At 57.9% G+C, this 21,927-nt stretch overlaps 2 protein-coding genes and 1 non-coding gene across 4 annotated transcripts in view; all 3 read right to left on the bottom strand.

Moving 5' to 3' along the window:
* Positions 1-3,117: 3,117 nt before the first annotated feature.
* RPL13 (ribosomal protein L13) lies at positions 3,118-5,162 on the bottom strand. The gene is made up of 6 exons (XM_062176357.1): positions 5,080-5,162; positions 4,735-4,847; positions 4,515-4,656; positions 4,151-4,324; positions 3,643-3,699; positions 3,118-3,321 (listed from the first exon to the last, which is right to left on the bottom strand). The coding sequence occupies exons 2-6, from the start codon at positions 4,836-4,838 to the stop codon at positions 3,163-3,165; spliced, it is 636 nt and encodes a 211-aa protein (XP_062032341.1). The 5' UTR covers positions 4,839-4,847; positions 5,080-5,162; the 3' UTR covers positions 3,118-3,162.
* Positions 4,381-4,461, bottom strand: LOC133748959 (small nucleolar RNA MBII-202). Its single transcript, XR_009864552.1, has one exon. It is a non-coding gene; the product is annotated as a small nucleolar RNA MBII-202 (small nucleolar RNA).
* Positions 5,163-10,485: 5,323 nt separating the features above from the next.
* Positions 10,486-21,927, bottom strand: part of SPG7 (SPG7 matrix AAA peptidase subunit, paraplegin) — a 40,433-nt gene continuing 28,991 nt past the window's right edge. Inside the window, exons 11-17 of one of the 2 annotated variants that reach the window (XM_062177201.1) lie at positions 20,517-20,619; positions 18,960-19,070; positions 17,364-17,479; positions 15,336-15,492; positions 13,947-14,113; positions 13,384-13,461; positions 10,486-11,187 (exon numbers count right to left, since the gene is read on the bottom strand). In XM_062177201.1, the coding sequence (XP_062033185.1) occupies positions 10,987-11,187; positions 13,384-13,461; positions 13,947-14,113; positions 15,336-15,492; positions 17,364-17,479; positions 18,960-19,070; positions 20,517-20,619 (933 nt within the window). In that variant the 3' untranslated portion in view covers positions 10,486-10,986. Of the gene's footprint in view, positions 11,188-13,383; positions 13,462-13,946; positions 14,114-14,883; positions 15,140-15,335; positions 15,493-17,363; positions 17,480-18,959; positions 19,071-20,516; positions 20,620-21,927 lie in introns of those variants that run through there. The other variant, XM_062177202.1, reaches the window with a different exon arrangement.

The raw sequence follows: 21,927 nt of genomic DNA, 5'->3' as shown, positions 1-21,927 counted from the left end.
TTAGCTACCCCTTCAGGGCCCAGGTCCCTCAAAGCAGCACAGGGAGCCACGGTTGTTCTTGACCACCTGTGGCCGACAGCAGTGACTTAGCAAGGACCAGGGAGTCCCCAGGGGTGGGCTGGCAACTCCACCCACACAACCCTGGGACAGACATGTTTCCAAGCCCACCCTTCGGGGGCATCCGTCCTGACCCCTGTGAGCTTGCTAGAGTGACCACCGCCTCCTGGGCTTCCCACGGCACCTGGAAAGCTGAGGCTCAGAGCAGGGCAGAGGGCTCCCCACCTCCCAAGCCAGGGCAAGGGTGCTGCTGTCTGGACTCCAACCCACAGCCTTCAGGCAGGCGAGTGTGTATGTTGAGTCTAGCCACTTTTTCACGTGCTTCCTCAGACCACGATGTTAGCTGGAATCCTGGACCTGCTGAATGCCAGTTGCACCCCCTCCCCAGATGTGTGCAGTGGGTGGTGGACTCACGGGCAGGCATCGTGGGGCCAGAGTTCAGGCCATGACGGAGGCTTGTGTTTTGCGTGGCTGGAGTCCCAGGGGTCAGGTCATACCCTGGGCTTCACAGCAGTGTGGCCGCCCACGGGTCCTGGGGTGGAAACTCAAAGGATCGTAGCAGACAGGAGCCTGTACTCCCCCCACCCCCGACTCTGCAAACCCCCAGGCCCTCTCTGAAACCTTCCAGAAGGGGGAAAAGCTGCCAGCACATGACAGAGTACTGACACAGACCAGAAGGCATTAGATCCAAAAGGGGACCTGCCAAGGACGTGCTGTGGACGTCCCCACATGGTGCCCCAGCCCCACTAGAAGCAGCCAACTCCGCCTGCAAAGGCTAATTCCTGTTCCTGTGCCTCCAGGGTTCAGCTTCTGGGTGGAATTTCTCTATCTGAAAGGCAGAGTGAGGGCTGGTGCCGTGGCATCCCACGTGGGTGGCAGCTCAAGTCCTGGTTGCTGCACTTCTGAGGCAGCTCCCTGCTATGGCTTGAGAAAGCGGCAGAAAACAGAAGATGGCCAAAGTGCTTGGGCCTCTGCACCACACAGGAGACCTGGAAGAAGCTCCGGGCTTCAGGCTGGCGCAGCTTTGGGTGCTGGGCCATTTGGGGAGTGACCCAGCAGATGGAATATCTGTGTCTGCTCGTTTTCAACAAAATGAATAAATCCTACAAAGAAAAAGGCAGAGTAGAGTTCTTCCACCTCGTGGGTTCGTTCACTCCCTGAATGGCTGTAACAGCCAAGAACAGGCCAAGCCTAAGCCAGACTAGAACTCTGCCCAGGTCTCCCAGGTGTAAGTGCCCAGGTATCTGGGCCATCACCCAGTGACTTCAGGGGCATCGGCAGGGAGCTGAGGTGGAAGCCAAGCAGCCAAGACTTGAACCAACGCTCCCAAAGGGGTGCTGCTGTCTTTACTTTTCCGTTTGTTTCTATCTAGTAGGTCTTTCACAATGTACTGAATATACTACCAACCAACCAAAAAGACGGCAACAGAGGTCGGCACTGTGGTGCACCAGGTGAAGCCTGCGATGCCAGCATCCCATATGGGTGCCAGCCTGCTAGAACACCTGGGAAGATGGCCCCAGACCTTAGGCCCCTGCCACCCACATGGGACTAGGAAGAAGCTCCTGGCTTTGGCTGGGCCATGGGGGAGTGAACCAGCGTATGAAAGGCCTCTAACTCTGCCTTTCAATTAACCAATAAGATCAAGCTCAGGGAGCTGAGGGGCACCTGTTCACAATCACAGCTTCTCCCAGCTGCAAACAACGTAAACAACAAGCAGCCAGGGAACTCAGATTCCTAAAGGAAAAGCAGCCCACCCCCACCCCAGGCAGAGGCCTGGGCAACCCCATTAGGCTCTGCAGCTGCCCAGGCACTGCTGTCAACACTGCGCCCCACAATGTGTAAAACCCATGTTCCACAAGGTGAGAAGTGCCACCCTGGGTGGCAGAAGACCCACAGATGAATCTCAGCTACAACTGTGTGTACCCAGGCCTAGGGGAGGAGCCAGGCTTGTCCAGGGTCACTCAGTCCCTGGGGCTCTCAGCCTGCAAGCCACCCTCAGCCTACAGTGCTTGGGACCAGCTCACAAGCAAACCCACGTCTCTTTGGCCCAGTCTCCTACAAGAGGCCGCTGCCGCACTGCAGGGGCTTTTCCAGCCTGGGCCTCTTCTTAGACAGACCTACTGCTAAGATCAATGCTGGGTAGCCGTGGACGCTGAGACTGGGAGCCCAAGTACCCTGGGTCTCTGTGGGCTGGACCCCGGCAAAGGTCACTCCCAAGGTGTGGGGACACACACAGCAATGTCCACAGGACCCTAAGCCCGCAGGACCTGTGCCGCCGCCTCCTCCCCACACGTGTTCCAGGCTGCTGCTGGCACATACAGCGAACTAGTGATTTCCCTGCTCCCACCCCAGCTGTGGCACAGGTGCAGTGAGGGAGACCCTCACTGTGGAACCTGTCTGCCTCCACAGCAGCACGTCACCCCCACCCAGACTCAGATGCAGGGGCCACGAGCCCTTCCAAGCAGACAATTCAGAGGCCCAGAAAAGAGCCAGGGGTGCCATGTCCTGAATCCCATGCTGCAACATAAATGAGGCAGCTAAGCATGATCCCCGACTTCCACGTACCAGTGTGGGTCATAGCTCCCCAAATCCATCAGGTGCACCCTGGGTACCTGTAGCAGCGGCAGGTGATGGGCGTCACACGCATCACCATTTCTAAAGACCTGCAGCTGGCAGCGCTGGAGCATCCAGATGAGTTCAGGTAACAGCGCTGTCTCCCTGCGGGAGCTATGGTCACAGCAACTGCGACAGCAGGCTGACATCCAGGCAGGGCGAAGCTGGGCGTGTGTGAGCACCTCACGGGGAGCAACACAGGAGCCACAGCGCCACAAGGCATCCAAGCCAAGGAGCTGAGCCCCGGGCTCTCCCTAGGGGCTGGGCAGGGAAGCTCCATGTTCACAGGCGCAGATCAGACTGAGTGACCACCCATCCTGGAGACTGCTGTGGTCTCACAGAGCAGCCAAAGGCAGAGCCCACTCGGTCTGGGCCCTTTCACGGAACCACACCCAGACAGGGCCTGGCCGCACTCAGGTCACTGCTTACTGGAGACACACCACGGGAGACCGGGCAGACTGTGGATTTATTGTGTAAGTCCCCAACAAGGCCTTATTTTTTCTTTTCAACGTCCTGTTCTGCAGCTTCCTTGGCTCTTTTTGCCCGGATGCCAAAGAGCCGGGCATTGGCGCGGGCCATGCGGAGACTGGCGAAAGCCTTGAAGTTCTTCTCCTCCTCTGTAATGACTCGGGCTTTTTCCTTCTTGTAGACCTGGAAACGGAGACAGAGGTCAGACCCAATCCCACCAAGTGGACAGCAGGGACCACGGGAGATGGGCGGAGCCAAAAGTGATGGAGACAGAGGCAGATCAGGAAGACAGGCTCCTTCAGAGCCTCACCCCGACTCTGACTCAGCATGGTGAGGGGCCACACATCTCCACAGGGAACTCCCCCCTTCTCAGTCTCAGAAAGGGGTCCCCAGAGTTCGGACTCAGGGGTGATCTTCCCAGGGCCAAAGGACACTGCTTCCCACAAACTCAGAATCTTCCCTTCTGCCCCAGGAGCGCAGTGTGCACGCTGCGCCTCTACTCACGTTCCGGATGGGCATGACTGGTCCTGTCAGCTGGGTGGCCAACTTCAGTTCTTCAGCCTGTGAGTTGTGAGAACCCAGGTCAGCCGCCTTGTGCTAAAGACCCGTCATCCACCCCCAGGTGCAGGCACCTGTGCTGCTGCATGTTTGTGGGCTGCTCAACTTTGCTCTAAGACAGGTCCAAGTGGAACGTGTCTTGTCCTATGCATGAGCCACTTGCCAGTAAACCCAGGATGGAGACAGCAATCCTATCCCCGGTCCACCCCAGGAAGGCCACATAGATGGACACGGCCCACTCACACTACAAGATTTTTCCAGAAGCACTCACGGAAATAGGGCACCAAAGGTTCAAGTGCTTCCCCAGAAACAATGTCCAACCCCTCCAGCACCCCCGGAGGTCCCTGCCTTCCACATGGGGCACAACATCGCCCCGAGGGCAGGCACTGGGGGAGTGCGACTCGGTGCCAGCGACCTCTACCCTGCGCAGCACACGCTGACCCCGGGCACTCACCGAGCTGTCGCCCTTCTTGGGGGCTGAGGGCTTCCGGGGGAAGAGGACCAGCTTGGAGCGGTACTCCTTCAGCCGCTGCACGTTGGCCTGCAGGGACTCGGTGGACTTGTTCCGCCGCCGCGGGTCCACGGAGATGCCGATGGTCCGTGCCACCTTCTTGTGGATGCCGGCCACCTGCCCCAGACATGCACGCATGGAGCCCCGCGGAGCCCCGCGCCGCCAGGCCCCCGGGGCCCGGCTCGGCGCTCAGAGAAAAAGGGTTCGAACGCGTTTTCATCACGGCGATGCAGCGATTCCGGAGACTGTCATCACGCGCCCGAGCCCGGCCGCCCCGCCCCGCCCCGCCGCGCGGCCCCTCACTCACCCGCAGCTCCTCCAGGCTGAAGCCGCGGCCGGCGCGCACCTTCGTGTGGTACCTCACGGTCGGGCAGCGCACGATGGGCCGGATGGGCCCCGCCGCGGGCCGCGGGGCGATGCGGCGGGCTCGCGCTTGCCGGGCCTTGCGCCTGCGAGGGAGCGAGGGAGGCGGCGTCACGGCGGGCGCGGGCGGCGCCCCGACCCCCGGCCCCCGGCCCCGGGCTCACCTGCGGATCTTGCGCGCCGGCTGGTTGAACCAGGTGGCCACGCGCCGCTGCCAGTCCTTGTGGAAGTGCGGCTTCAAGATCATGCCATTCCGACTGGGCGCCATGGCTGCGTGCTGCCGCGAGGGGCGAGGGCCGAGCGTGAGGCGCCGGGGCCGGGCCTGACCGCCCGCGCCCGCCGCGCCCCGGCCCGGGCCGCCCGAACGCGCCCTCCCCGCCCAGGCCGGACGCCGCCTGAGGCCCTAGCTGCCTCCATGGCCGTGTCGGCTGCGGCACCAGGCCGATGGCGGTGGATGGAGCGCGATACGGTCGGATGCCGTTCGATGGCGGCAGGGAAAGGACACTCACCTCCTCCGCGCGAGAACAGAGAAGCGGAAAGGACCAGGCGCCGCGAAGCCCGCTGGGATGGTGGTAGGCCCGGCCAATCAGAAGCGCCGCAGCGTTCTGACCAATCAGAGCCAGGCGGTGCGGAAGTGACGTAAGGCCGCCGCCGCCGCCGCGTCCCGGAGAGTCCCGCCTCCACGGCCCGGCGCCTGAGGGCCGCGCTCGTCCGAGGCGGGGCGGAGGCCGTTCGGGGTGCGTTCGGCGCGCGCGCGGCCGTGAAGCGGGGACGCCCCCGGCCTCGCTCCCCGCCCCGCGCCCCTCTCCCCTCCGCGAGCGTCCTCACGGCCCGGCGCCCCACTGCGAGGACCCGGAGGCGGCGTGGCCCCGGCGCGGAGTGGGCCGTCGGGAAGAGGGCGCGCACAGCGCTGCGAGCTCAGACCCGGCCCTTCTCCGCGATGGTGAGGCCGACAGGCCGCGCCCGCCGGCCGCAGCGCGCGAGCTGGGCCGAGGAGGAGCCGGGCGCGGCGTCGTGGAGCGGCTTGAGGAGTTCGGTTAGGGCCGCCGTGGAGGGAGAGTGCTCGGCCCGCTTCCGGGCCCCGCGGCCTTCGCGAACACCGTGAGGAGGAGACCCGCCGTCCACCCGGCCGCGGCGGGGACCGAGCCCCCTCTCCTCACGGCACCCCCAGCCCCGTCCCCAGCTCCTGGCACGGACCTCCCTCCCCAGCTCCAGCTGCTCTTTCTGGGCACAGCTGCCCTGACCCGCACGTCCAGCGCAGCCGCAGCTGCCTGGGGACACTGGGCAGGGGTCCAGCCTGCTCCGAACCGAGTCAGCCGGAAGGAAATTGTACTTTGAAGACTTCGCTGCACAAACCAAAACCTCAGAAGCCAACTTCATCCATACTCACTTCTCTAGAAAAATACACAAAATAGAAAAGGGTGACTGTTCTCGTGCAGAATTCTGTGGAGAACACTCAGCTTTTGCACTGGGAAAGGCTAGGGAACAATTTTGCAGTTGACTTGTGCAAAGACTCGGCTGGGGTAGGTGCTAGCTGACAGGCACGGAAGTTCACAGATAAAATTGCCCAAGATGGGGCCGGCGCCTGCAGTGCTGGTATCCCATATGGGCACCAGTTCGAGTCCGCCTGGGAAAGCAGAAGATGGCCCAAGTCCTTGGTCCCCTGCACCTGCGTGGGAGACCCAGAAGAACCTCCTGGCTCCTGATCGGAGCAGCTCTGGCCATTGCGGCCAGCTGGAGGGATGAACCAGTGGATGGAAGATTCTCTCTCTCTCTGCCTCTGTTCTCTGTAACTGCCTTTCAAATAGATAAACCTTTAAAAAAATGCTTAAGAGCTTTCGGCTGGCTTTGGCCTGCGCCAGCCCCAGTCTGAATCTTCAAGAACTTCCAACCTAAGACAGAGTGTGTCTTTCAGCACCTGGAACTCTTCCAGGTACATACTCTGGATTTTTAAAAGATACCATAGCAGCAAACTGTTATGGTTTTGCAAAGAGGGAAAAATGTACCCTTGGAGAACTTTCTGTTAATCAGGTTTGCCTTCTAAATATGGGCTGATCGTTGAATTAGAAAAAGCAGCGGCCTAGTAAGTCTGAAACGAGTAGGATAATGTCACTGGACAAACAACCAGTCAGCCTCTCAAACTCCCGAACTTGGGGCCTGCACACAGATCATACCAATGTCTCTGAGAAAGTCCATCATTATCTGAATCAAAACTGGCAGGCGTTTGGTGCAGTGGTTAAGATCCTGCTTGGAACTGGTGCTGCAGCTCAACAGGCTAATTCTCCACCTACGGCGCCGGCACACTGGGTTCTAGTCCTGGTCGGGGCGCCGGATTCTGTCCTGGTTGCTCCTCTTCCAGTCCAGCTCTCTGCTGTGGCCCGAAAAGGCAGTGGAGGATGGCCCAAGTGCTTGGACCCTGCACCCGCATGGGAGACCAGGAGAAGCACCTGGCTCCTGGCTTCAGATCAGCGCGGTGCACCAGCCACAGTGCGCTGGCCACAGCAGCCGTTGGGGAGTGAACCAACAGAAAAGGAAGACCTTTCTCTCTGTCTCTCTCACTGTCCACTCTGTCAAAAAAAAAAAAAGATCCCACTTGGGAAGCCCACATTCCATATCAGGGTGCCTGGTTTGAGTCCCAGCTCCTCTGGTTTCTGCTAAAGTGCGTCTTGGGAGGTGGCAAATGATGGGCCAAGTACTTGAGTCCCTGCCACCCATGTGGGAGTCGAGGATGGCGTTCCATGATCTTGGCTTCAGTCTGGCCCAGCCCTAGATGTTGTGGGTACTTGGGGAATTAACCAACGAATGATCTCTCTCCATCAGTGTGTCTGCCTTTCAAACAAAATGAAAATAACTGAAACTTAAAAAAAAAAAAAAAAAAGATTTCAAAGAGTTAGAGAGAGGAAGAGAGAGGGAGGGAGTGGGAGAGGTGTCTTCCAGCTGCTGGTTCACTCTCCATATGGCCTCAGTCGTTGGAGCTGGGCAGTCTGAAGGCAGGAGCCAGGTGCTTGTTCCAGGTCTCCCGTGTGGGTTCAGGGGCCCAAGCACTTGGGCCACCATCTGCTGCTTTCCCAGATGAATTAAGGAGCTAAATGGAAAATGAAGCAGCTGGGAGTTGACTCAAACTGGCGCCCGTATCAGATGCTGGTGCTGCAGACGGCACCACAACTGTGGCCCTCCAAAACATTTTTTAAATGTTTACTTATGAATAGATCAGAGTAGAGGAAAATGACCAGTACTACAATCCTAGAGCTTAAATAAGGAAGAATCATTTATTTGAAAGGCAGAGTTAGAGCGATCTTCCATCTGCTGGTGAACTTCCCAAATTGCCCCAATGGCCAGGGCTGGGCCAGGCTGAAGCCAGAGGGTAGAGTCCCAAGGCCTTGTGCTGCTTTCCCAGCTGCATTAGCAGGGAGCTGGATCGGAAGTGGAGCAGCCAGGAGTCAAACCAGCGCCCATGTGTGAAGCTAGCATTGGAGGCGGCAGCTTAACCCATTGCACCACAACACCTACCCGGGTTTTTTTGTTGTTGTTGTTAAAGATTTATTTGAAAGTCACAGAGACATGGAGAGGGACAGATAAAGAGATCTTGCATTTGCTGCTTGACTCCTCACATAACCGTAACTGCTGGCACTCGGTCAGGCTAAATCCTGAAACCAGGAGCTCACCACGTGGGCGGTAAGGGTCCAAGAACTTGGGCCGTCATCCACTGACTTCCCAGACTGTATTACCAGGGGGATGGATGGGAAGCAGGGCAGCTAGGACTTGAACCAGTGCTTCAGCACGGGACGCCGGCGCCACAAGTGGTGGCTGAACCTGCTGCAGCAGGTTTGTTTCGGAGGCTCCCTGTGGTCGTGTTCAATCTTCACATCACTTAGAGCACGCACTCGTTCCCACAGGGAGTCCTCAGACACGCAACTCAGGAAGCACTCAGAATTACACATCCGGGCCGGCGCCGTGGCTTAACAGGCTAATCCTCCGCCTTACGGCGCCGGCACACCGGGTTCTAGTCCCGGTTGGGGCGCCGGATTCTATCCCGGTTGCCCCTCTTCCAGGCCAGCTCTCTGCTGTGGCCAGGGAGTGCAGTGGAGGATGGCCCAAGTGCTTGGGCCTTGCACCCCATGGGAGACCAGGAGAAGCACCTGGCTCCTGGCTTCAGATCAGCGCGGTGCGCCAGCCGCGGTGGCCATTGGAGGGTGAACCAACAGCAAAAAGGAAGACCTTTCTCTCTGTCTCTCTCTCTCACTATCCACTCTGCCTGTCAAAAAAATAAATGTTTGCAGAAAATGCAACTAATAGATAAGTTTAAAAAAAAAAAATAAATAAATCTTGAAAAAAAAAAAAAAAAAAGAATTACACATCCACACCCAGGGCTGTTCTTACAATGGAGCTGGACGAAGCCAGTTTTGGCCACAGGTGCTTGGGCTAAGGCCTGTTCGTGTCCAGGACCCCAGAGGTGGTGTGGGGAGCAGCGTGGTTTCAGCACAAGGTCACTGACTCACTCCATCAGCCGGAGCAGCACTAAGGTGACAAAGTGTGACGCGGAGCCGACTGGGGACACGAGCTGGAAGCCAGGCTTCACCTCAGCAGCTGTGCTGTACCCACCCCCGTGGCTGCACACCACTGCGCTCTCAGGAAACAACTCTGCAAATGAGACACAGCCCATCTCTGTGGGGAGAGCACAGGATGGTGAGCTAGGCTGTACGAGCTTTAGAACCAGTAGGGGGGCCGGTGCCACAGCTCAATAGGCTAATCCTCCGCCTGCGGTGCTGGCACACCAGGTTCTAGTCCCGGCTGGGGCGCTGGATTCTGTCCCAGTTGCCCCTCTTCCAGGCCAGCTCTCTGCTGTGGCCAGGGAGCACTTTGGAGGATGGTCCAAATGCTTGGCCCCTGCACCCCATGGGAGACCAGGAGAAGCACCTGGCTCCTGCCCTCGGATTAGCGCGGTGCACTGGCTGCATAGCACCGGCCGCAGCGGCCATTGGAGGGTGAACTAACAGCAAAAGGAAGACCTTTCTGTCTCTCTCTCACTGTCCACTCTGCCTGTCAAAACAAACAAACAAAACAAAGAACCAGTAGGAGATGCTACCGAGGGTAAGGACGTAGCCAGCAACCTCCCAAACGAGTGCTGACCTTAGGTCACGGATCTGGAGAACTGGGGAAAAGCCCAATGTGTCTTCTCAAGAAATGCAGAGGGGCCAGTGTTGTGTAAAACACGTTAAACGGCCGGCGCCGCGGCTCACTAGGCTAATCCTCCGCCTTGCGGCGCCGGCACACCGGGTTCTAGTCCTGGTCGGGGCGCCGGATTCTGTCCCGGTTGCCCCTCTTCCAGGCCAGCTCTCTGCTGTGGCCTGGGAGTGCAGTGGAGGATGGCCCAAGTGCTTGGGCCCTGCACCCCATGGGAGATCAGGAGAAGCACCTGGCTCCTGGCTTCGGATCAGCGCAGTGCGCTGGCCGCAGCTCGCCAGCCGCGGCGGCCATTGGAGGGTGAACCAACAGCAAAGGAAGACCTTTCTCTCTGTCTCTCTCTCTCACTGATCACTCTGCCTGTCAAAAAATTAAAACAAACAAACAGAAACCAGCTACAGCTGCCCACCCTCAGGTGTCCACACCTTGCTCCAGCACCGGACGTGCTGCTGTCAGGAGGGGTCAGCATCTGGTCCCAATGCCAGCACCATCAGGGAAGGTGACACGCAAGCAAGCAAGGATGAGTGCTTGCGGCATCCAGGGCGACTTGAGGAACCAAGGCCACCGCTGGTGTCCCGGTCCCTTTATTCAAGTGTGGCTTAGACCCCAGATCCATTCCAAAGGGGCTTTTCTCTTGGTTCTGCCCAGCTGGAGGTATGAACTGAAAACAAGAGTGTCGTCCAAGCAGGCCCCAGGGCTGAGTGGAGCTGAGAACACAGAACAGGCGTAGCGTCCTTATCCACGGCATTTATTAGCAAGGTGGCGACAGTTCCCAGGCTGCTGGACGGGACCAGCACGAGGTCCCTGATGCACAGCTGCTCACAGGGCGATAGGTGGCAGTGTCTCCACCGTCAGGAGCTCAGTGCCGGCCCCAGTCTGACCCTGCTGGAAAGTGGGCACAGTGACAGGGCCAGTGAGGACGAGGACAGCCGGCTCAGAGGGCGCTTTCATCGCCGAGCCGTTAGCATTCTGAGGGAGACACAGGAACGGAGACGGGCGCAAACAGGGGGCTGTTCAGCCTGGCTGCCGAGCGGCCCCGGTCACCACAGCCAGGCAGATGGCATCCTGGGAACGGAGAACTTATCTGCATACTGGCAGCAAGCACTGACACTTCCCCGTAGGGGAAACTGAGGTACACAGGCAGCAAGCTCAACCCACACACCCCACCAGCCTCTCGATCTCGGCTGGAAATTCTCCTGGGTCACTGCAGGTGCATGACTGCACCACTCCAACTATCTGGGCCACGATGGCTCCTGCCCCTGCCCGGGGGGCTGTGGGGCCGTGTCCTCCTCTCCGGAGGCTTGCTTCTCCCTCTGGGCGTCGATCCACCTCTGCGGAGCAATCATCTTCTTCGGCCCATGGGGCGGTGGGCCAATGAGGGCCTCAATGTCCTCATAGTTTATCACTTCCTTTTCCAGAAGGGCGTTCGCCAGCTGAAAAGAACAAACCCGGCAGTGTGAGTCCCCAGCAAGACACAGACAAGAGTCTTTGAGAACCGCGAGCCCAAGACGCGGCTGCACGACAAAGCGCCCTGTGTGCCAGGGAGGTGGCGGCGAGGCGGGAGGGCCTGTCTGAGAGCAGGACACACGTGGGTGGGTGGACGGGCCACTTTCCCAGGAAGCAGAAGCAGGAAGGCAGCTCAGGCGAAGAATCACCCCCTGTCTCCACCTGGAAGCTGAGGTTCCAGCTGCAAGCCTCATTAACTTTTCCACCCCCTTCAAAGTCTCTGCTTTCTGGCAATTGTACTTTCCTGCACCAACCGAGGTGTATATGTCTGGGGAGAGTGGCTGACGCTGAGGCATGAGGGTGGAGGGCCCTGCGCTCTGGGGATGGGGGATTTCTGTGCCTCCACACTGCCCCAGGACCATGATGGTGGCTCAGTCCTGTGACAAACAACGCTGCTGGTTTGTGACGGAAGCACTCTTCCACGTTTTCTAAACAAAACGGTGAACCCCGAAATGGGCAATTTACCTGTGGCTGCAGGCTCACCTGCTCTGCTCCTAAGGACCATGAACCCGCGTGTCAGCCAATGAGCTGCCCAGCCAGCAGCCTGCCTCTCCCCCTCCTCCCCATTATACAGCAATGGCCCCAGCTCTGTGTGCACGGGGCCTTGTGTACAGTGGGCTCCTGGCTCCGTGTACACCCTGTGTATGGTGAGATCCTGGCTCTGCACGTCAATGCACAGGCCTCAGTCTGAGGCTCTGCATGGCTTGTAGTTACTGGGAGGCTGCTGGCTAGGGGCCCACTCTGAAGACCTGGAACCACTATTCCCAGCCTCACAGAGCAGCTACCTCCCTTCAGAAACGAGAGGAAGTGAAGGAACCACCACCCTCCAGTCGCTCCACCCGCCTGAATGCCCAAGGCACAGCCGGCCTCCTCCACCGTGTCAGGGGCTTTCTCCCCAGATCCTCTGCTCAGCTCAGAAAACATCAGACAAAAACTGCGGGGGACACTGGATGAGCCAAAAGAACTGTCAAGGTCAAAATACTGAACCCGAACAGTCTGGAAACTCACAGCCCAGAGGAGACATGAGGACTGGGAAAGGACAACCGGGGTGTCTGAACAAGAGAGAATGAAGCGGACTCCAGCGGACTGCAGTGTGTCCCTGCTGGGTCCCCGGGGAACAACGTGGTGGACAAAGCACTATCCCAGGGCTGGCGCTGTGGCATAGCAGGTGAAGCCACTGCCCATATGGGTACCAGTTCAAGTCCCGGCTGCTCCACTTTCGATCCAGCTCTCTGCTAATGCACCTGAAAAAGCAGTGGAAGATGGGCCAAGTGCCTGGGTCCCTGCACCCACGTGGGAGATCCAGAGAAAGCTCCTGGCCTCTGGCTTTGGTCAGCCAAGCCAGTTGAGGCCATTTGTGGAGTGGACCTGTGGATGGAAGACCTCTTTTTCTCTTTCTCTCTCTGTGGCTCTACCTTTCAAATAGATGGAAAGACCAAACAAAACAAAACAAAAAAACCACACAAACAGAAAAACCCAGGGAAACTTTTAAGGACGCAGAGTCTGGAGGAGGGTGTGGGGGCTCTGCACTGCATTGCAACTTTTTTTTTTTTTTTTTTTTTTTAATTTTTGACAGGCAGAGTGGACAGTGAGAGAGAGAGACAGAGAGAAAGGTCTTCCTTTTGCCGTTGGTTCACCCTCCAATGGCCGCCGCGGTAGCGCGCTGCGGCCGGCGCACCGCGCTGTTCCGATGGCAGGAGCCAGGTGCTTCTCCTGGTCTCCCATGGGGTGCAGGGCCCAAGCACTTGGGCCATCCTCCACTGCACTCCCTGGCCACAGCAGAGAGCTGGCCTGGAAGAGGGGCAACCGGGACAGGATCGGTGCCCCGACCGGGACTAGAACCCGGTGTGCCGGCGCCGCAAGGCGGAGGATTAGCCTGTTGAGCCACGGCGCCGGCCGGCAACTTTTTTCTAAGTCTACAACACAACATTTGCTTTAAATTTTCAGGGAAAGTGTTTAAGACTTGGAGAAGGGTGACATGCACGAGACAGTGCTACGATGGCCAGGCCGGGTGTTCTTTCTGCTGTGAACTGTGCAGAGGAGACGCGTGAAGAGCAGGAGGGTGCGGGTCTGGTGAGACTGTGGTCAGCTGTCAGCCTGGCCGGTGCCGTGGTCGAACTCACCGCCTGCAGCTTGTCCAGGTTGCCCAGCAGCACCTTCTCAGTGTGTCTGTAGGCCTGGGCCACCAGCAGCTTTGCTTCCTGCCAAGGAGAGGTTATCTGTCATGAGAAAGGACAGCTGACCAACACATACATACAGACTCAGCACCTGTGTTCTGATCCCAACATCGAAGGGCAGGCAGGAAACACAGGTGCAGACCACGCCTCCTCTCTCCTAATGAGCGGCCTAGGAAGGCCAGCTCAGGATGCCTGCACACCAGGCGGGCCCTGTCTGTCCTCTGCCACACCCAAGCTACCTCCCGAGTGCAAGAGCAGCTGAAGGTGCCTCATGACAGGCCCCCGGGTCCGGTCTGCAGATTCTTAGACTCACATCGACAGTTTCGTGAGAGCCATCTAGCACCTCATGTGAGAAAAAATACTCCACAGACCGAAGAGACAACATAGCCCAGGCCTGCAGCAGAGCTCTGGGCTCTGGGTGGCTTGTGCAGAGGTAGCCAGTAGCTGGAGGGCCTTGGGTAGCAGACCCTGTGGGCAAGGGGTGTGGTGGTGGGCATATGCAGACTCACGTGGTCCATCATCTGCTGAAGGCCCTGGCTGAAGGGGCGCCGTCCAATGCCCAGGAGGCCCTCCTGTGCCTCGGGGAAGGAGATGGGCCCGATGCCAGGGGCCATCCCGAACTGCTTCACCATGGAGTATGCAATGCCTGTGACCTTCCTAAGGTCATCCTGCGCCCCTGGAGGGTGGGGTCAAGAAATCAGAACTTCAGATACACACGGACGGGCGCTGCACTGCCCACCCACTTTATCTCCAAGAGTGCCCCTGCTGTGCCAGACACATCTCTACCAGTGCCTGTTCCTTAAAGGACTCTTAGGAGCTGGTGTTGTGGCATGGCATGGTGTGGCGTGGCTGCCTGTGACACTGGCATCCCATAGGGGCACTGGTTTGAGTCCTGGATGCTCCTCTTCCAATGCAGGCCCCTCCTAATGCACCTGGGAAAGCAGGGGATGCTGGCCCGAGTGCTTGGGCCCCTGCACCCACACCGGAGACCTGGATAAAGCTCCTGCCTTCGTTGCGGCCATTTGGGGAATGAACCAGCAGACAGAGACCTCTCTTTCTCTCTGTATCCCTTCCTTCAAGTAAATAAATAAATCCTAAAGATGAAAAAAAGAGTCTAAAAACTTTAAGAAATGTTATTTTGCTTAAAAACCAGCTACTGAAGGTGAATTTGTGGACTTATTTCACAGCAGTGCCTAGGCTGAGGTACAGGCAAGCATGAGGCAAACCAGTCAACCTTACAACCTGCTGGTCCCTGGGCCAGGCCAGGACCCTCCCCTGTCCCCTGCCCCCTTCCCTGACACCCAGAGAAGTAAAGATTTAGAGCAGCAAGGGCTTCAGTATTACTGTCTGGTGCAGCCATCACCAATAGGTAACCATAAAGGCATGCGTAGTCTGCACGTACGTGGATGTTTCTATACGGTTATTTTTAATATTTTATTTATTTACTTGAAGGGCGGATATTTCTCCTCCACTGGTTTAATCCCCACGTGTCCACAGCAGCTGCGGCTGGGCAAAGGCAAGCCAAGAGCCAGGAATTCCACTTGGGTCTTCCATGTGGGTGGCAGGGACCATCCTCTGTTGCCTCCTGAAGTGTGCATCAGCAGGACACTGAGACTGTAAGCGGAGTCGGGACCAGAACCAGGCACTGTGATGCGAGGTGTGGGCATCCCAAGCAGCATTTTAACCTCTCCAAATGCTTGTCCTGTGTAAGGTTATTTAAAAAGCCATGCTTAGTTCTAAACCTTTGACACAGCTCATCCTTTAAACGTCCCTGATTACCTCCAAACCACATCTTCATCACCCGGATTCTCTCCCAGATTCCACCCCTGTGTGTACCAGAGCAGCACAGTGCAGGAAGGGCACTGAGAGCACTCGGACGGCACGGGCTGGCTCCTCACCGGAGGTGACCTTGTTGAAGGAGATGGCCTCGGACGCTCGGCCGCCCAGGGCCATGCACATGCGCTCAAACAGCTGCTCCTTGGTGAACAGGTGCTGGTCTCTCGGCAGCATCTGAGCAAAGCCCAGCGCGGCATTTGTTCGTGGTGCGATGGAGACCTATGGAAGGTCAAGATGGCCTGAGCTCACAAGGAGGACACTCGCTTAAAGGGAAGTGGGGACAAGGTGTGGCAGGGCTGCCCCGGGGGGTCCTAGAGCAGGAAGGCAAATGTGTACCATCTCAGCTCTGTACGCAGGGAGAGCCCTAATGTGGAAGAGGACTCGCTCACAGGAGCAGAGGGGTTTCTAACGGGGGCCCTTGTCCACACACGCTCAGGGCGTGTCTTCCTTGTGTGCTGACCGCACAGCAAGTCAGAAGGGAGAGGCTGACATGGACAAGTCCCACCTCCACCAGCACAGCTGCACTGGAAACAGAGATGGCAAGGGAGTAGGTCTCATGCTGGCCCAGCTGCTTCTGAGCGCTAGGGCAGCAGGAAGTCCATGCCCACGAATGTCCTAAGAGTCCACAGCTAAACTGCCATGAAATGCGGTCACAAAGGCTCCTGTGAGCAGAGGCCACCACAGCAGGAAGGCAGCTCAGCGCAGAAGAGCTGGGACTCAAGTCGGGCTGACATGGGCTGCAGGTGCCCCAAGCACAGCCTGCTCCTAAACCGTTTATGAAGTAAAGTGAGGAGCTCTTGGCGAGCATGCGGCTCGCCTCACTGCACACAGGCACGGAGGAGCAGCACATGCTTCATCTCCCTCCGAGTCTCCTCAAAGAGAAGCAGGCGGACAAGTCGGCTTTGTGACGGCATCTCCGAAAGACGGCCCAGGCTCAACTCCGATGACCGAGCTGGCCTCCGTGTCTGCAGCTGCCTTTGCCAGCGTGCCTCCAGCCACCCGCAGGGCTCCTCAGCAGCTCCATGTGGGGCCGCTGGTCTCTGCACAACTACAGCCCACACCCTCAGCAGTGAAGACGGAGCACCCACACCCAAGCGTTCTGTTTCACCTGCAGGGCCATGAGGATCCCTGGCCACACAGCCACGTTTCTGGAAGCTGTTGGTAACACACCCGTCTGATGGGACAAACGCGTGCTCCCCAGGCAGGCACTGGCCGCCACATGGGCCGTCTGCATCCCACACCAGAGTGCCTTGCATCAAGCCCTGCCTTTGCTCTGACCCAGATTCCTGCCAATGTGTACCTGGGAGGCAGGGGTAATGGCTTAAGTACTGGGTCCCTGCCATCCATATGGGAGGCCTGAATAGAATTCCTGACTGCAGGCTTCAGTCTTGCTCAGTCTAAACTGTTGTGGGCATTTGGTTCTGCAGTGAACCAGTGCATGGAAGATCTCTCTCTCTCATTCTTTCTTTCAGATTTTAAAAATACGTATTACGGGGCTGGCACTGTGGCACAGTAGGCTAAGCCTCCATGTCCTGCTTGCTCCACTTCCAATCCAGCTCTCTGCTATGGTCTGGGAAAGCAGTGGAAGACGGCCCAAGTGCTTGGCCCCTGCACCCACATGGGAGACCTGGAAGAAGGTCCCAGCTCCTGGCTTTGGATCGGCCCAGCTCTGGCCACTGAGGGCATCTGGGGAGTGAACCAGGGGATGGAAGACCCTTCTCTGCCTCTCTCTCTCTCTCTCTGCAGCACCACCTCTCAAATAAATAAAATCTTTAACAAATAGCTAATATATATATTACAAGATGATGTCTAAATCATTCTTTTAGAAAAAGGACAAACTGCACTTGCTCTTCTCGATATCAGGACTCACTTCAGAGCGGACAGTAAGCATGACGTGGCTCATTTGGCATCTGAGGGTGGAGGGGACAGGGAGCCCAAGTCGCCACCACTGTGAGTCAGGCGCTTAGCAACTGAAGCCACAGCAGAGACGTGGACACACAACCCAGCCCTGGCTGCTGCCCACTGTCTGGGACAGCTGCTTCCCAGCCCCTCCCCAGGCTTGCGAAGAGGCAGGCGAGCCCAGGGCTCACCTTCATCACAGCCTCGGTGTGTTCCAGCAGCCAGCCGACCAGTGCGTGCCCCGATTCGTGAAACGCAACCACCTTCTGCTCCTCCTTTGACAGGATCTTGCTCTTTTTGGCAGTCCCTGCAAGAAGGCCCAGGGTCAGTGTCCGGGTACTGCACACCCAGGGGGGCGAGCCAGGCTCCCCTAGCCTGGTGCTGCTTCCACCTGTGCCGCCAGAGCAAGTCCTCTCCCCACAGCCTCACCGCAGCCACCACTCCTGACACCCTAGTCCCAGGGGCACTCGTGAGGTGGGAGAGCTGACAGGGTGCACGGTGCTTCTAGCAATGCAGTCCTCGTCAACAGGAGTGCCCCCTCCTGGGCCCCAGAGAAGGCTGGATTGGAGGGCAGGCTCCCAAGTCCTAGGTTCTGGGCTCACTGACCTCCCCTTGGAAGGTGATACCCATAGCGGGAAGACAGTCCCTGTATCACATTTCCCCAGCTAAAAGTGTTGCTGAGCCCCATTCAAGGCCTAAACACCTCTAAGTTTCCAATGTACACAATGTGAACAAGCTGTAAGGTCAGACGTGTGGTAAGCCCGACACTACACTTGTCTACCACCATTTCCTATAAGACTACAGATCCTGTATTGGACACTGGCTAGGACAGAGCAGCCACCTCAACCAGAGCTGTCTACAGGGAACACAGGCCTTACTAACGAGCTCCCCCTGAACACAGGCTGCACTGCGTTTCTAGTACAGCACAGGTATAGGTGTCCGTGCTAGGAGTGGGGACCAATCGGGCGTGTGCCCTAGGAGTGGGGACCAATCGGGCGTGTGCCCTAGGAGTGGGGACCAATCAGGCGTGTGCCCTAGGAGTGGGGACCAATCGGGCGTGTGCCCTAGGAGCGGGGACCAATCAGGCGTGTGCCCTAGGAGTGGGGACCAATCAGGCATGTGCCCTAGGAGTGGGGACCAATCAGGCATGTGCCCTAGGAGTGGGGACCAATCAGGTGTGTGCCCTAGGAGTGGGGACCAATCAGGTGTGTGCCCTAGGAGTGGGGACCAATCGGGCGTGTGCCCTAGGAGTGGGGACCAGCTCAGGCGTGTGCCCTAGGAGCGGGATCAGTTCAGGCGTGTGCCCTAGGAGTGGGGACCAATCAGGCGTGTGCCCTAGGAGCGGGATCAGCTCTGGCCTCCTACCAAGAGCTGGGATCCATCAGGCAGAATGCACAGGCCTCCCTCTGCAGCCTGGGGAGAGCCCAGCAGGCCTGTGGTTGCAGACTGCCCCTGGGCTGGAGCTCAGCCTCTCTCCGGGGTCAGGTGGGTTTGGAAGACATGTCCTACTCTTATTTGAAGAATGAGCCTGCTCTGACATAAACCTGCAGGGTCTTAAACTAAAGAAAGCCAAGTCTACTGTACAGACACAACCTACCAAACTGGAAAACGTTCCATTTCTTCTCTTCTCCTATGATACCTTGCTACTTAATTAAATCACATGAGAGCCAGCCTGGATCAGGCCCCACCTGAAACTGTCTCTATCTTGATTTTGGATAGGACTGGCCTCAGACTGAGCATCTCTGGGTCCGAGCCCTCCTTGGAACGCAGGGGAACGATGGCCATACCAGCAATGACACGCTCCACGGCATACTCGAAGTTCAAGGTGTGGACGGACGTGTGTCCCTCTCTCGCAGCATGCAGGGCAGCCTCGTTGCAGATGTTGGCGATGTCCGCACCTGTCAACATGCACCATGGGCCTGGGCAGAGGACGGGGCAGGTGTGCCCCTCCCTGCCTGATCTCAGAGGGACAGGGAAGGGAAGGCTCTTGCCAACAGCAGACCAGGGGAAGAGCAGCCCAAGGAGAACAGCAGCGAAGTTGGGGAGGGAGGTGACCAGGAGGCAGGGGTCGCTGCACTGCATTTGATGGAGGTCACTTCATGGAAGTAACTGCCCAGGGCACGTCAGGCTGCCGCTTGGGATGCATGCACCCCACTTCAGAGCCGGGCTGAGTCCTGGGAACTCTGCTCTGCCCGTCCAGCTCCCAGCCAGTGCACCTCAGAGGCAGCAGGTGACGGCTCAAGTGCTCGGGCCCATCACCCACCTGGGAGACCCAGATGGAGTTCTGGTCTCCTGGCTTCACCTGGCTCAGCTCTGGCTGTTGTGCACACTTGGGGAGTACACCAGGAGGTGAAAGGTCTCTGTCTGCCTTTTTTTTTTTTTTTTTTTTAGTATTTATTTATTTACTTGAAAGTTGAAAGTCAGAGTTACACAGAAAGAGAAGGAGAAGCAGAGAGAGAGAGAGAGAGAGAGAGAGAGAGAGAGAGAGAGAGAGAAAGGGAGAGAGGGGTCTTCCATCTGCTGGTTCACTCCCCAGTTGGCTGCATCAGCCAGAGCTGTGCCGATCTGAAGCCAGGAGCTTCTTCCAGGTCTCCCACGTGGGTGCAGGGGCCCAAGGACCAAGGACTTGGGCCAGCTTCCACTGCTTTCCCAGGCCATAGCAGAGAGCTGGATTAGAAGCGGAGCAGCCGGGACTAGAACCAGCGCCCATATGGGATGCCGGCACTGCAGGCGGTGGCTTTACCTGCTATACCACAGTGCCGGCCCCCACCCTGCCTTTCAAATAAATACCTCCTAAAGAAGCCCCAGACCAAGCGTCGTTCCCACCAAGTGCAGGCCTTCCTGTCTCTCCTGTGTGCACCTCGCTCTGTAACTGCGAACCCAGCTTCCCCATATGTTCCTAGGCTTTCACCACACAATACTTCACACAGGCACCACTGGATAGAACACTCAGGTCCACAAGACACGAGTTAATGCTTCAAAAAAAGTGGTGTCACAGTAAAAGGCGTTTTCATTTACATTACGGTTGCCAATGAGGCCATATAGAAACTATGTGGGACTGTGAGGGGGGCAGGGAGGTCTCATGGATGTGCAGAAAAGACCTGAAGGACAGTCCCCAAGACACCACAGCCGACACAGCAGCCAGTCCCACCATGCCTTGAAGGCAGGGCCATAGGGAGGCACACACCTGCTGCCTTGTGGAGTCAACGCCCCTGGTTTCCCACCTGTGGGGAAGAAGAAGTGGCCTCCATGTCATTCGCACATCCTGCTGCCCAACATGGGGTCTCCCCTGGGAGGCGTGTCACGACCAGGGCCCCAGAGAAGCCCGCGGGGGCAAGACCTACCGCTGAATCCTGGTGTCAGCTCTGCCAGACGCTGGGAGTAGAAGCTGCTGGCCTGTGTCAGCTTCAGACCCTTCAGGTGCTGCTCAAAAATCTCCCGCCTCTCCTGCCAGGGAAGGGGTGGGGGGAGACGTGGAGGAGCTCTAACCCCCACACTGTGACGCCTGGGGGCCCGCCTCTCCTGCCAGGGAAGGGGTGGGGGGAGACGTGGAGGAGCTCTAACCCCCACACTGTGACGCCTGGGGGCCCGCCTCTCCTGCCAGGGAAGGGGTGGGGGGAGACGTGGAGGAGCTCTAACCCCCACACTGTGACGCCTGGGAAGGCCCACAGGAATCTCTGGGGAAACCAGTTTAGAGTCACAAGCAGCATTTTAAAAAGAAAAAGAATCAATAGAACAGGTGAAACACAACAGACACAGCAGCGGTCTACTTTGCAACACTTTAGATTGCCTCACCACACGTGTCCTGGGACAAAAATGTCTTGTACCCGCTCAGAGTGACAGCCTCCCAGGGGAGCCCTGGGCTTGGAGGGGCGAGGCCTCTCCTCTCTCTACTCTGTGTGGGATCAGCAGCAGCCCGAGACCAGAGGGTAGCCAGGTGCACCAGCCCTGCTCCCTACACTGCAGCTGATGGTGGCATCAACAAACTCACGGGCTCAGCCTCCCCTCCCCTCAGGGCTTCAACAAAGGCCCTGCAACTGGGGGTGCTGCCCAATGGGAGGCTTGAGAGGGCGGTAGCCATGGGACAAGAGGCCCCAGGCCACCAGGACCTGTCCCTCCCCACTTCCATGGGCAGCACTTGAGGGCTGGGGGACCTGGGGCTCTCTCAGAGCTCGACAAGGAAGGAAGCCCTGCCAGAATACATTTTCTGGGGCTGGCGCTATGGTGTAGTAGGTTAAGCCCCACCTGCAGTGCCAGCATCCTGTATGGGCACTAGTTTGAGTCCCAGCTGCTCCATTCTTGATCCAGCTTCCTGTTAATGGCCCGGGAAAATAGTGGAAGATGGCCCAAGTACTTGGGCCCTGCACCCACATGGGAAACCAGGAAGCAGCTCCTGGATCCTGACTTCCCTCTGGCCCAGCCCTGGCTGTTGCGGCCATTTGGGGAGTCAATCAGTGGATGGAAGCTCTCTGTTTTTCAAATAAATAAATAAATCTTAAAACAAAAACAAAAGACAATGCTTTTTCCTACCCTGGAGTTAGTTCCCAAGAATTTGCCATAAAACTCAACCCAGGCTATGCTCAATCCCAGATGTGGAAGAAAAACCTCCAAACCAAGAAGAGCCCTGACCCCAGGAGAGCAGGAGGCCACACAGCTCTGCCCCTCAGGCACCGTGGCTACAGCAGGTCCACGCCACGCCTGGTCCTGATGGTCAGACACCTGTGGGACTGTAGGGGGCCGTACAGGCAGAGCAGG

This window comes from Lepus europaeus, chromosome 19 (assembly GCF_033115175.1).
Source record: "Lepus europaeus isolate LE1 chromosome 19, mLepTim1.pri, whole genome shotgun sequence".
Classification (NCBI taxonomy): domain Eukaryota; kingdom Metazoa; phylum Chordata; class Mammalia; order Lagomorpha; family Leporidae; genus Lepus; species Lepus europaeus.
The sequence above is the reverse complement of the archived record's forward strand: the minus strand, read 5'-3'. Positions and strand labels throughout refer to the sequence as shown.